Source organism: Saccoglossus kowalevskii, chromosome 19 (assembly GCF_978046115.1).
Source record: "Saccoglossus kowalevskii chromosome 19, keSacKowa6.1, whole genome shotgun sequence".
Classification (NCBI taxonomy): Eukaryota; Metazoa; Hemichordata; class Enteropneusta; family Harrimaniidae; genus Saccoglossus; species Saccoglossus kowalevskii.
In genome coordinates, this window is record NC_140659.1 from 27197526 (window position 1) to 27212285 (window position 14760).

General features: G+C 32.1%; 2 protein-coding genes across 4 annotated transcripts; one reads left to right on the top strand and one right to left on the bottom strand.

The window, feature by feature from the left end:
- The first annotated feature begins 1407 nt into the window (after positions 1-1407).
- On the top strand, positions 1408-7042 carry LOC146731449 (alpha-protein kinase vwkA-like). 2 transcript variants are annotated; one of them, XM_085493585.1, is made up of 6 exons: positions 1408-1606; positions 2116-2185; positions 4238-4332; positions 5263-5309; positions 5872-5889; positions 6401-7042. In XM_085493585.1, the coding sequence occupies exons 1-5, from the start codon at positions 1423-1425 to the stop codon at positions 5884-5886; spliced, it is 411 nt and encodes a 136-aa protein (XP_085349711.1). In that variant the 5' UTR covers positions 1408-1422; the 3' UTR covers positions 5887-5889; positions 6401-7042. The 2 variants fall into 2 exon arrangements, with proteins under 2 accessions (XP_085349711.1, XP_085349710.1); XM_085493584.1 differs by lacking the exons at positions 5872-5889; positions 6401-7042 and having other exon boundaries at positions 5263-5661.
- A 439-nt stretch (positions 7043-7481) lies between these two features.
- On the bottom strand, positions 7482-13983 carry LOC100373500 (uncharacterized). Of its 2 annotated transcripts, XM_085493520.1 has the most exons (12): positions 13843-13983; positions 11620-11737; positions 11419-11521; positions 10974-11061; positions 10687-10772; positions 10162-10270; positions 9661-9853; positions 9420-9559; positions 9078-9143; positions 8439-8485; positions 8031-8182; positions 7482-7795 (listed from the first exon to the last, which is right to left on the bottom strand). In XM_085493520.1, exons 2-12 carry the CDS (start codon positions 11648-11650, stop codon positions 7602-7604), a joined length of 1209 nt encoding a protein of 402 aa, XP_085349646.1. In that variant the 5' UTR covers positions 11651-11737; positions 13843-13983; the 3' UTR covers positions 7482-7601. The 2 variants fall into 2 exon arrangements, with proteins under 2 accessions (XP_085349646.1, XP_085349647.1); XM_085493521.1 differs by lacking the exon at positions 11620-11737.
- Positions 13984-14760: the final 777 nt, after the last annotated feature.

A 14760-nucleotide genomic window follows, 5' to 3' on the forward strand; every position in this document is an offset into this window, starting at 1 on the left:
TTCAGCTATTGGAACAGAATTACAGAGCTTTTATAATACTAGTTTAAAAACACACTGTGTTTGAAGATGTAGATTCTCAGGAGGCAACAGTACTTTTGACTTCTCTCTCCACTGGACACCAACTAACTATTTGCATTCTTCATTGGCAATGCAACATCTGTTCATTGTCATATGCTATGTCAACTCTGATTATCCGTATGCTTAACATGCATTCCAATCACTATAACTATTACAGTTGATTTGCATACAAAGCAGAGCTTGCAACATACTAGTTAATTCTAGAGGGCATTTTTTTACTTTTCAAATAATACAGTAGTATACAATACATGTTTCTGAGATGAGGAATTCATTTTTCTACTAAAATAACTGAATAACTTTGAATAAAGCTGGAAATTATGTCCCTTAAAATAATTAAACAAATTAGGCACCAATGTTTTTTGTAAGATATCTACATCTATCAAGGACAGTAAGCAAATAACACCGAATAAACGGCAAGGTAAAGACTATGTCTAATTATAGTAAATACGTACTGCGTGCGTGACTCGAACCGGCGCTCGCGTACGGCACCTAATCGCCTAGCTTCACGCCACTACACGTCTTCCCCTCGGCCACCGGGCATCCCCAAAAAAGGATGCTTAATAACCGAGCTTATTACGTGCAGAGAACGTGAAACCCGTCCACGCGATACGCGCCACACAGCATGGCCAGAATGCGGCAAAGGCCTTCAGATCTGGCTGTAGTAGGATGGTGAAAGTAATGGTACAGCATTTTAACAGTGAATAAGTACTGAGAAATAATTTTTAAACTCATAGTTGCTGTCGACATAGGAAGTAAAGTAAGCAAATAACACCGAATAAACGGCAAGGTAAAGACTATGTCTAATTATAGTTCTCTGCACGTAATAAGCTCGGTTATTAAGCATCCTTTTTTGGGGATGCCCGGTGGCCGAGGGGAAGACGTGTAGTGGCGTGAAGCTAGGCGATTAGGTGCCGTACGCGAGCGCCGGTTCGAGTCACGCACGCAGTACGTATTTACTATAATTAGACATAGTCTTTACCTTGCCGTTTATTCGGTGTTATTTGCTTACTTTACTTCCTATGTCGACAGCAACTATGAATCTATCAAGGACGTTTGGTAGACTGCTTTCCCACTGCTGTTTTAATTCCAAAACTTGGTGTATTCAAAATTAATTATGACAATGCATGTTCATATTGAAACAAACTATGATAAAGGGAATAATATTATACAACAAAGGGCAAGGTCACTAGAGTTCAACTATGTTTTTTTATTGTCAGCTTTTCAAAACCCTATGGTAAACTTAAAGGTTGTAAGCTCAAATTAATGGTAGAAGATGCTCTCATTTTTCAGCAATATTGTTAACTCATTTGTTTTGTTTTTTACAGAGTCTTGCCTTGTTATATTATGAAGGTTGAAGGAGAACCTTACTACACTATTGAAAAATTCCTACCAGGAAAATTCAAAAAATACCTGAATAATAATGGTGTAGCTGCCAAAGATGGTGGTGTTATCACAGACAAAATGTGCTCATTTGCACATTGGTGCTACCAGAAGTATAGTGGGCGAATTTTATTACTGGATTTGCAAGGTTTATACTTTTACATAAATTTTATTTGAATGGGCGTGTTGACTGAAAAAATAGCTACCGTATGTGCTCTATTATTAGGGAATGTGCTTAATATGTAAATTACAGATTAGGTTTCCATAGTCAAAATAAGGTATATTTTAAATGATTCAGTATACAACAAATGTGATTTTTAGTTTTTATGTGCTTCTATCGGAGATCTGATTTTAGTGGAGCAAATCATCCTGTTGTGATGAAGTTTAAAATGATAAACAAATGTAATTGATGTTTTGTAATTTGCCTGCTTATCTTTGAACTATAATTAAATTAATGCATGTACCGGTAGTTTAGTTGACATATTAGATGAAAACTGTGTTGTCTAGCTTTCTCTCAGTTAAAACTCGCTCTTAACTGTTCAAATTTGTGTTTAAATTTGAATAGCGCTTCTCTTTTAAAGAATGTTGTACATACAAATGTGTATTCCATAGGAAATTTGAGTTTTTTGATAATTGTCTTGTTTTGTATACTGATAGGTGTTGATTATACTTTGACCGACGTTGCAATTGCAACATGGGAACTATTTGACGAAGGCACACATGATATGTAAGTATAATCTATGCAGCATTGATGTAGTTAATAAAAATGGTTCTTGAGATAACATTTAAATAATATGATTTGTTAGCATACTCTGGGAAATGCCCAATTAAATAGTAATGGTAATAATAACTCTTCAAAATCTTTATTTGTGGATTTTCTGTGCATTACAGGAAGGCAATGCTATTAGGGAAATTTTGTCGGAGTAATTTCTGAATCATTTATCTGTGAAACATTGTAATTGAAACATGCAATATTTGTTAATCGCTTTATTCATTACGTTTTATACAAGTTCAATAATACTGTATTCTGACTTGTACATTGTTGCAAAATACGGATTCTGAAGTGAGACGACGACATGAATGCGAACGTGGTAGAAACCACCGCAGTGTGTTCTTTTGTTTCAATTTTTATATTCATCCAATTAGAAGTTTTCCCACTAATTTTCTTACACGGTCAAGAGTTTATCGATGTATATCAAAGGCATACTGCCAATTCTGTATCATTCTTACAATTTGTGTTATATCGTTGATATGAGGTTGCAAGTCTCCGGATTGCCAGCGGGTTTTCCGTTAGTGAATAAATTCTGAGGTTTCATTAAGTTGTTCTTCTGTGGTGATTGGTGCTGATTGTGTAGCAGATAATTTTGCATACTATATTTCGTTACATTTCCATAACCACAACGTATCGTCCCCCACAAATTTATATACAGAAATACAACAAATAAGGTGACTAGAAAGACGACCAAATTAGTCTCAGAATAACTAGTTTAACAAACCCCTCTTTTCGACATAATTTGGTTATAGAATTTGATTCTCATGATAGAACATCGCTATTTTCAGTGAAGCCAATTTTTGCTTTGTTGATTTGCTATTAGATGGAAAGGGTATGGTGTAACACTGATCTGCGTTTGTATCTCCTGGCTTCCAACTTTCTGTTACTGATATATTTACCGGTATGCTTTTTACTAGCAAACGTAGCTTTTCAAGTGTCATGTTGTTTGTACTTTGTGTTTGTTTTAGTTTTAGATATTGTATAAACAAGACATAAATGTAACAGTCCTCATCATTTAATTATAAAATACTCTTGTTAAAATAATACATAGAACATCTGCTAACAGGAGAATTAATACATGTATGAACTCTATGTGGGTACAACTCATCATAAAGTGATTTCCCTTAATCTAGTATTGTTCTGATGACTGATGTTCCAAATCTCAGAGTGTACAAGTGCAACCAAACTATGTCTCATACATGTATACATGCTGAAAAAACTGCATTCATAAATCTGAGTAAACCTGGATGTACCTTTAATAACAACTTGACTTCTTTGTTACCGGTAATTCAGGTCTTTGTATATTACCAGAACCTGGGTTTGTTTCAGTATCACCAATATAATTCCCATCAAAATGTAGCCCTGATGTTTCAATGTGCCTGGTCAGGATTTATAAACAATAACTGCATAGTGTTTTCACTGATCTTCAACTTTGTGACCCTGTATTTCAGTGATGACTCTTTATAATGGAATGCAATTTTTATAGTTTAAAGATATAATAAACAACATTTCTGACCACTTTTTTCAACAAAAACCAGAATGTGGTCCATTTCTATGACGTCACTGATCACCCTAGCATTACTCTAACTCATTAATTTATTCTGAGCATGCACAATTGTTCTCTCAGTGTTGGTGGGAGAGGTAATTTTGGATGAAAATCATGAAAAAGACTCACTTTTCAGATCTGGAAGACAAAAATTATGTGCATATTCAACAGTGACTTGTTCACAGACGGAAACGACGGAAACCGGAAATAAGAAACTATATTCCCCTTTTAAGGCTGCACCTGAAACTGGGACTAATAACCACAAAGAAAGAAAAACTGGTTCTGTTACAAACTTTATAACAAAAATACATTATGTTATATAGAAAATGTTTGAAAGAATATTGCTCATAATTAGAAGCAAGTGCATGATGCCTGTTAAAATAAGGTTTAATAGATGGAATTATGATAATGCTTGCAACTTTTCCTTTGTCTGACCTTAAATCTCATTTTTTTTTTGATAGTCTGTTTGGCATGGACAATATCTCACGGCAGGCGATCGTAACATTTTCGAAAGATCATTCCTGTTCTGAATATTGCGCATTTTTAAACCTACCTGGTAAGTGAATAATTTAAAAATGCATAGTCATGTTTTTGAAATTTCAAATCAAAAAATTGTGCTTTAGCTTGATTTTGGCATGTTTTTATTTTGGCATGTTTATCATTGTTGGTTTAACATTTGGCAAATACTGAAACAGCTTAAATAGGGATTCCCAGGTTATACCAATTTATTAGTCCCAAAAAGGAGGTTGACCTCTATGCACATGAACCTGCACCTGTATTTGAGACATGGACTGATCAGCGATTTTTTTGCTTGAAATTCAAGCATTTCTGCAATTCTGGAATTCCTCAAACTTGGTACATTGTACATTATGGGAGCTCGATGCATGATTTGTTTTTCATATCAGATTTACTAAGGGTGACTTGTGGCATTTTTGTGGTAAAATTCATGAAAATCAAGCATTTCTGTCATTTTGGATTCAGATCTTTTTGCTATACATGGACAGCTATTGTCCATATTGGTACATACAATGAACATAATAATATATATATACAAATAACAGGACCATAATATTTGTTCATATCAGTTTCAAAATGGTCAAACGCAAATGCTGTTCTGGAGCCATGTCGTTACCATTATGGCCGACTCATTTCAGTTTTGTTTACTATTGAACTAAAAGGGGCTCTATCATGTCATGCAATTGACCAAAAACTATATATTGTATGCTAAAAATCCTTGAAAATGTAAGTAATTATGGTATGGTAGTGCATTTCACCACAGAAACCATATCCTATGTTTAGATCTACATTTTCCTATCATAATACTGTGGCAATTTAACATGTTATACTGGTGTCATCAGACCCATATATCTTGCACAAGATCACTTTATTTCATTTCGTAAGTACACTTTGATATTGATACTGATATATTGCTGTGAAAAATTTCACAGAGCATTATTTTTATTGTTTTTTCAAATATTTTTACAAGGGATGGAAGAATTAAATGAAAGTATGGTAGAAGACCATGGATCAGAGGTAATCAATGTAATCAAATCAAATGTGTTTGTTTAAAACAAATGTGATCTTATCAACAATATCTAAATAGTCCTTTCATTAGCTCCGCTGTCGACTAATCATATGAGTAATTGTCCGACGTTGTCCATGTCAATGTTTTTCTTTTTCGACCTCTCTTAGGTTTGTTCATTTCATGTTGATATCTTCAATTCTCTAATTTTGGTCAATATTTTTGTCATTTTTGGTAAAAAGTGATATTTTCGAGTTCTTGTTCAATTGCTTTGATATTACATATATAGGTACTACATGTGGACCTCTCTCAGATTTGTTCATTTTGTAATGATATCTTTAATTCTCTAACTTTGGTGAATATTTTTGTCACTTTTGGTAAAAACTGATATTTTCAACTTCTTGTTGAAAACCGCAAGTCCAATTGCTTGATACTATACATATTGTTCATTTTCTAATGATATCTTCTGTTCTTTAATTGAAATGTGCATTGCTAACAGCGAGGTATCTCAGCCGACAGGCTGCTTGTTTTAAAATTTAATTGTTTCATAAAAATGTTCTATTTATTTTTTAGGTACAATTTAATTGACAGGTAAGTTAGACACTTGAGATGACTGACTGATCATGTACCATGCACTTGAATGGCAATAACTGACCAATCAGATTGCTCCCTCTTTTTGAAAAAGGAAACCAAAGTTTGTTGTAGTTATAGCATCATACACTTCCCATCTGTATCATCAAACACAGAATCACTAGAGCACATACTGGAAATAGAACATGTAACTGAACACAAACTGACGCTTTGCACTATTTTTTGGCATTTAGGCATTGTAGTGAAGAAATTCTGTGCTCTTCAGTGTTTATTGAGGTGATAACAATCCTTATTAGTGCTCTCATTAAAGCAGTTTTTGTCCCTTTTTTATTCTTGTGGTTTAAAATTAAAACATTATTAGCATTTGTTCTGACAGCATTTATGCAATATACAGTTAAGAAATAGGATTTTATTGTAATTCTGACTTGACAATGTTTTCATAATATTGTAATGAGTGAATGAAATGATAAATGGTGAAAACTTCAGAATATTCTTCTATATTTATTTTCAGAGTACTATTAAAGAGGAAGAGTTGATCATAAAGAAAACATATTATCAAGTTTAGGTTTGAGTTAGATTTGAAATATACATTTCTGGCTTAGCTGCACAATCAGAGTCACTTGTGTTGTGGTCGATAAAGTCAGTTGAAATCTATTGTCACAGAACTCTCCATTTCAATTTTTTTCAAGTAAATCATAGTTATTAAATGATAGCAAGTCCATTAACATCCTGTTGAAATGGGTGAACCCTTTGCGTCACAGTGAGGAAAAGTGTGTGAATGGTGGCGTTTGATTGGATAATTATGACATAACAAATTCAAAATAGAAAATGTGTGGGCAGGCATTTCACAGACATTTTATGACACCTCAATAGCAGAGTTTTTTCACATCTGAATGATGATTTTGCATGTTGGTTTTGTTATTTTCCTTTGCACTGACTTTTTTTTTAATTAGTGGCGAAGTTCTTCTATAAAGTTCAGTTCTTGCATTTGTCTTAGCATATGAAGATGTCTGCAGTTTCTGGTTATCAGTAAAACAGTATAGTCAGTGAGTATTCCCTCACTAGTATTGTATTGTTCACTGAGTTTTTGAGCTATTTTGTATTTTTATGGAACTTGTATTTACAGTACCCAAATAAATTCTTTGAAAAAGTTTTTAATTGTTATGTGTACAAATATTAACAGCCAACTTTGGGTGATGCTTTTGTGTGTATCAGAATACTTGTTATAAAAAGGGAGTTCAGTAACATCCATTATTTAATTGTAGGACTAATGATCTGAGCAAAAAGACACTCCTCATGCAAACATCACACCTTTCTGTATAAAATTGGCAGTTTGACCCCCTCCCACCAAAAATGACAATTTATAAATGGCCGTTCTCCAATCTTGTGATTAAGCTGACAAATTATGTACACTGTTGAATAAAGGTCAGCACACTTGGAACACTGATGAGCCAACAAGTTTGACAGTTTGTATGTGCACAAAATAATTGCTGCACTAGTATATCCAGTGTTAAAAAGTGTATGCCCATCTTGGAGAGCATATGCACTTATTTTAACCATATCTTGAAAACATGCTAATTTCACAAAAAATAAACTTGGGGGATATTTTATTATGAAATTTCACCATAATACTTGGGTATAATACTTGACAGAATTTTACTTTTCTAAACAGCTATGTTTTAGCTGAAAACAATGCTGGTCTATTAATCAGGCTAGGTAAAAATGTGTCTAAAATAAATATATGTTTGTCTTGCATTATTAATGTTAATATCATCAATTAATTCATCATCAGCTGCTTTCCTAAAAGCTGGGGAAATGTAATCTGGTAGTGGAGCAGCAACATTCTTTTCTTTAGCAAAGGATTCTAAGTCTTCTGTGGAAACCTGCCAGCCCATTTCTCTTGCACCTGAAAAAAAGTGTCAGATTATGTCTATTGATACAAAAAATGAATATGGTGGTAAATGAGAGCAGGAGTATCACGTTTCACTAGAAGTTCAAACTTGTGTACATCATGTATGACATACAAATGTTCAGTTTATTAATTTGAAATTGTGAAACCTTATTGTGAAGAAGTCACTTCAAATATAAACACCCTCCCCACTTTCATGAATGCAGTTCAAAGTTCCTCCAAATTCACATACCACTTAATTCAGGGAACTGATACAAGTCTTCTGGGACACCATTTGGTCTTAACTGTTCCTTTTGTTTTCGAATCCTATGAGAATTCCACTCATCAGCAAAGCAATTCAATTCATCTTCCAGTAACGGCATATATACATACAACAAGCAGCTTCTGAATTATAAAGATTGAAATGATATTTTTGCACTGAATCAATCTATACACAATAGTTTTTATTAATTTTCTACTTTAAAATGACTACCTCTTGAATTAGGTCATGAATCGGCGTATGTATTATAAGAATGTGATCGGTATAGGTATGTATTATGTACTAGAATGGAAGTACAAATTAAAAGTCCCTGCTTTCAGACTTCCTCCGAATTGAATTATTTATTATCAGTAATTTAAAAAGTAAAATTATAATAGTTACCTATCCAATTCACAATCAGGATCATACAGTCCTTCATTCTTCAATGTCTAAAATAAAACAAATTCTGTAAATTAAATTTGTAATGTCAGCTGCATTTTATGCAAAGTTTGAATTAACCATCAGCATGAAGCTTTTTTGCAAATACAAAACAGTAAATTCTGCATCAATAACTCTACATTAATATGACTGGTAATGCAGGCATGAACAGAGTTTGCTGAAAACCTGTGATGTGATAAAATACACATACAAATTAACATAGCAAAACCATTACAACCTTGTCTATTTACTAAAACTGATGCATTTACCTACAATACTTGTTTGCAAGTATGAGAATAAAAGTCCTGAAACAATTTAACAAATTATTTAAAACAATTGTGCATAGAAAATACTAGGTAAAATTCTGGTCAAATTGACCAAAAATTAACGTGAACTATGCAGTCTTTGCAATTGTTTAAACAAATTAATGTCCATTCCATGATGTCACACCATCGGATCATTGGGAAGCACACACTACATACTACACATTGCTAGGTCCGCCAAAAATAAAACGTTTCAAAAAAAGCGACAAACTCAAATATATATCGTTAAGTAGTGTCATTAAGTGATGAAGTATAGCATTATACATTATATATACAGCACCTTGAACTGATCTCTCCAATACTCTGCACTGTACTTCCTCAGTTGTGTCCACCAACTTTCAATGCACTACAAATATAGGAATGATAACAGTCAATATGACAAAAACAATATAACAATTGGCACCTAACTTTATATCAACATACCCCAGGACATGCACCTGAGGTAATTTTAAAATGAATTTCAGTTATGTCCAATTCCAACTGTTCAATTACTAGCCTTCCAAACAACCAGTTATCTGAATAGGTTTGCTACCCATGTATTAGCTTGGAAAAAATTAGATGCATAGAAAAATGTGAATAGAAAATGTATAGCAATTCACACATGATCAACAATTATACTTACTTGATTAGACATGGAGGTTCCATATTTATGAGACCCATCAAAACAGTATGGATCAGTGTGATTTCTTCTTAAAAACATTTGTGCTTGCACTAAGTCAGTCACCTCAGTTCCATAATCAGACCTTGTTCGGCTTGGACATACTGAAACAAATTGGAATATTTTTTGGGTGAAATTTGCCACATTGAATCAAATCACAAAATAAATGTGGATTACAGTATATACAATATAATGATCTTTGTACCTTTGTTTTGCAAAACTGTGTCATAGAAGTATTTGCATATTACTTTTGGGTTATTATTTGTGATATACACTCTCAACCATAGGATCTTGCGAGAAAACCCATCTATGCACCCATGAATAGAAAATGGATATTCCTTTTTTCTATACCCCATCAACTTATCATATCCGTCAAGGTGCCAAAACCAATTAGGTCCCTAAAAATGAAATCATATTGAATTATAATCTGAAAGCAGAACATCAACATTTCCCAGACAATCACATCAGTTGTATGTGTATATTACACCACAATGCATATTCATGCGACTAATGTTCTGTACTGAGCTGGTCTCAATATTTTTGTCAGAATAACAAAATAAAACAGGACACAAATATTTATTTACTTTTATCAATTGTGTGTGGTTTTGTTTTTTTTAATAAATATTACTGGTATTTTTTTTTTGTAAACATTTTCTCTGTATATATTAAAACAATACAATTATGTAGCAATTCTTTCACTCAATACCATTGAATAGTATTTTCTTCTGTGTCCAATACTTCTCCCTAATCTTCCTCTCCGTCTTATTTGCATTTGCTCATAAAAATTAACAACCATTACTGCTTCTACTTGGTCTCTGTCATAGTAAAGCAATTGATTTTTATTTAAGATTTTTCATATTGAATGATTTGTATGTAATGCAGATACATGAATGATATTTATGAATATGCATATCTTCATCAAATGTTGATGAAACATTTAATTATCCAAATATTAATTAAAAAAACATAGAAATAAAGAAAAACAGTAGCACAACATTTGTAGTACATGTATTATTAAATTTAATTGGAAATAAATATTTCAGAGATCTTAATAGATTTTCAACCCAAACAAGTCATTAATGTTTACATAAATAGACAAACTAACTGTCAACACTAGCAAACACAATGTCAAGCGTAATATTCAAGTTCACATTATTTTGTTTCAGCGGACCTCATTAATGCTTAACATATAGCCCAACACGAGCACTCAAATATGAAATAAAAAATGTACCTTGTTGCAAGAATTTTATATTTCTGTCTAAGTCGCCTGTGCATGGCTTTAATTCCAACAAGCTTTCCTGGACCTTTCATTTCTTCCTAATAAAATAGTACAAGACCCAATATTAACAATACATCCCACATTCATCAAACATTTTATCATTTCTTTTAACAGTTATATTAATTTTATTGCCTTGTGTTGTTTGAATACAAATCCCATTTAAGTTAAAGAAAAAAAGAACAATAATGACCAAATATTTCATTTGTTTACACATAAATTTTAAATTCAGACAACTGTACCTTTATTGCTGCAAGTACTTCATCGGGTGAAATATTTTCATATCTTGTTATTCCCCAAGAAAGCATTCGCCTTTTTAACGTAGACAAACTAAATGGAGATGTATAAACATACAAAAATCTGTTAAAATCAATGTCTAAAATACACAGGTATATTGTGAAAGAGTATCTGGGAACATACTATACATGTCTGTCACTTTGAGGAAAAATAAATTAGTAATTATACAATTATCGTTACAAGCTATTCATTATTTTCTTTATCAAAAAGAAAAGGGAAAATATTCTTTAACCAGAATCCTAACACTCCACCCCAAGGTTATTGTATATGCCCCTTTAAATAAAATACATTTGTCCTGAATAGAAGCATACTAGTATACAATAAAATGTTGTGGGTGAGGGGGCTTTGTAATTTATATTCCTAAAATTGGAATGGCCCTTATATGCATACCTCCAAGCAATTTGTCGTTCTTTCTTTAGATATTCAAGAATCATATTGTTAGTCTTTCCTCTTGTCACCAAATTAAAAATAAAATCGGGGATATCATCCATAGCTGAAATAAAAATTACTACAATTATTAAACTATTATTACCTGCTCTATAGATGAATTTCAAACATTCTGGAGAGTAAACTGTAGATGTGTACACTTACCAAATAGATCATTATAGAACTGAAGAACCATGGCTAAGTGAAAGTCATTTACTGTCAAGTCAGCTAGCTAGCTACACACATGGAGCTCCATGCTAACCATAACCCCTAATCCTGTATACTAAAGCAACAAACACTGTTCTGTACACACACATTGGTTGGAGAATATGTTCACAGATATTAGACATTAAAAAATAGTTTATGATAGGAAAAATAGCAAAATAGAAAATGAAGCAGAGCATCATGGGTATTCTCTAGTTAAAATAAAGAGTGCCTACGCCACTTTAATATTGGCCATTAAATTAAACTTCTACAAGTTATAACACACATAATATGAAGCAGTAATAGTAAAAATGATTATAAGGAATTACTTAACGGGTAAATTAAATAAAGTGAAATTAAAAAAGCATTTAGTAAACTTAAAAACATAAAAAAATGGAATATTTAAAGTTGGTAACTATTATCTCACAAATGCTTTGCACAAATTATTCAACATTGTTTTCAACTCAAATAAACTTCGAGAATCTTGGAAGACAAGTCTAATTGTTCCAATACACAAATCTGGCCCTAAATCAAGCAGTAAAAAAATAGAGTCTGTCCAACTACAACGTTAGAAATCTTCATTGAAGTATGGGAGCAAAAACTGACAGTTGAGCTGTAGGATCCATACAAGTGGATACACAGGACATCGTCAAAAGGGATAAATCAAGTAGTAAAAAAAAATTCCTAAATCAAGCCCATCCAATTACAGAGGCATTGCAAATTCTTGTTGTTTACAATCATTATAAACAGCAGATTGATTACTTATCTAGAAGATCATCACATTTTATCAACAAATCAAAAAAAACTAAATATATGCATGCTTCGTGGACTTAAGAAAGGCGTTTGGCATAATGGTCTATGTTTAAATCTACAAAATAACATAACTGGTAACATGTATAAAATTATTAAAATATGTATAGCAACATCAAATACAATGTGAAAACTAATACAGGTTTAACATGAACATGAATAATTAAATATTCATTCTTTTTCTTTTTGACAACTGTGCAATGTACTAATTTCAATTGCTATGTACTTATTTGAGATTTTATTATTACCATTTGATTTTTTTTACTTATAATTTTGTGTATTAGCCTTTAATAATATTTGTGGTTTGTTTATCATTAATTTTAATAAGTTTATTATTTTTTTCCTTAGTTCTGTAATTTCAGTTTTCTAATTTTAGTGACATTACTTACTGCTGTACTTTCTGAAGACAGTGTTGTTTCAATGAACGTATAAAAAAAATATACTGTTGTATATATACAATAAAACTAAGCATTTATGTATTAGCATGTGGGAATACTTTACTTGAGAGCCTAGGGAAGTCAAGTCCTGAGTTGAGCACTAATATACAACCTGGTCTCTGCACCAAAAAGAGAGAAGAGACTAAGCAATGCATCTAGTTTGAACAGGAAACAACAACTATTATTATTATACTTTATTTTAGACTCAAAGGTCCATAGAGAAATTACAATAGAAATAACATTATTTATAAAGAAGGCGTCTATAATTATGCCAAAAACTTGACCTAACTGATTTAATCATGAAAACTAAGTAAGCAAATACTGTTGTATAAGTAGAAATTGAAGGTTAGCAGGATGTTAGGTAACACTATAAAGTCGTAAAAACTACATATGGCTAGGCATCTGTTTTCACTATTAAAATTTTGTTTATATTTGAACTTAACGGACCGGCAGAGAGACAAACAATTTCACATATAGCTTTGTTTTTTAAGTAAATCGCTGTTTTATGTGATATTGTTGCCTGCTACCATGGAAGGTAGCCTTCCATGCTGCTACACTCTGTGAACATATCAACTTTAATTTCCCTGATAATTTCCTGCCGACATGCATGCATGTATCATCACTATCATGATCGATCTGCAAAAACACACAGTTACCACTGAGAGTACATATATATATCATATATTGATAGCAGGTGGCATATATGTATACAATATAATATACAATATGAAACGGAAAACTGACTGGTAATTAACTCATTCCCAGTGTACACTGTCCGTACGCGGGGGTCCGTACCGGTCGCGATCCCTGTTACTCAGTATCCTAATTTTGTTCCACGTCAAAAACTGGTTATGTGCATCTTTACGCAACGCAATACCACCACAATATCACCTAGCATACAGAATACCAAATAAAGAAATTCTAAGTAGACACTTACCAAAGGAATGTATATATGTACAGCAAAAACAAACTTCAAGCAAGGAGCTGTAAATGCTTCGAGTATACCCAGCCGAACGCAAGTTAGCAACAATTGGCTAATAGTAACACCACGTGACCTGGGTCATAGGTTAAAGGTCAACGGGATAGAAACGTGAAAATGAAAATGGTTTTAAAACGAAAATGGTTTTGAAAATGAAAATGATTTTCAAACGAAAATGATTTTGAAAATGAAAATGGTTTTCAAACGAAAATAGTTTTGAAAATAAAAATAAAATGGTTTTAAAATGAAAATGATTTTGAAAATGAAAACAAGTTTTAAAACGATAATGGTTTTGAAAATGAAAATGATTTTCAAACGAAAATGATTTTGAAAATGAAAATGGTTTTCAAACGAAAATGGTTTTGAAAATAAAAATGGTTTTAAAACGAAAATGATTTTGAAAATAAAAATGGACTTCAAAACGAAAATAGAATTGGAAATTAATTTTAAAAAGAAAGTGGATTTGAAAATAAAAACAAAGCTAAAAATGAAAATGAATTTCAAAACGAAAATGAAATCGATTCGAAAACAAAAACGTATTTGAAAATGAAAACGAAATTTTACTTTAAAACGAAATGGATTTGGAATTGAAAATGAAATTAGATTTAAAAACCAAAACGGATTTGAAAAAGTAAATAAAAATGGATTTTAAAATAAAATAAAAATCGATATTAAAATAAAAATGATCTTTTTTAAAGTCAAAACGTGAGCCACCTCGGTTGCCGTACAGGTAGCATTTAGAGTGAGTGCCACAGCATGAACGTTCATAAACATTGGTCTATTGGAATAGGTTTATTTCAAATTATCTTGTTTGTGACAACTAGTCGAAAATCGATTAATGTCAGGCCATTCAACAGTGTTTGGAAATGTCAAGGC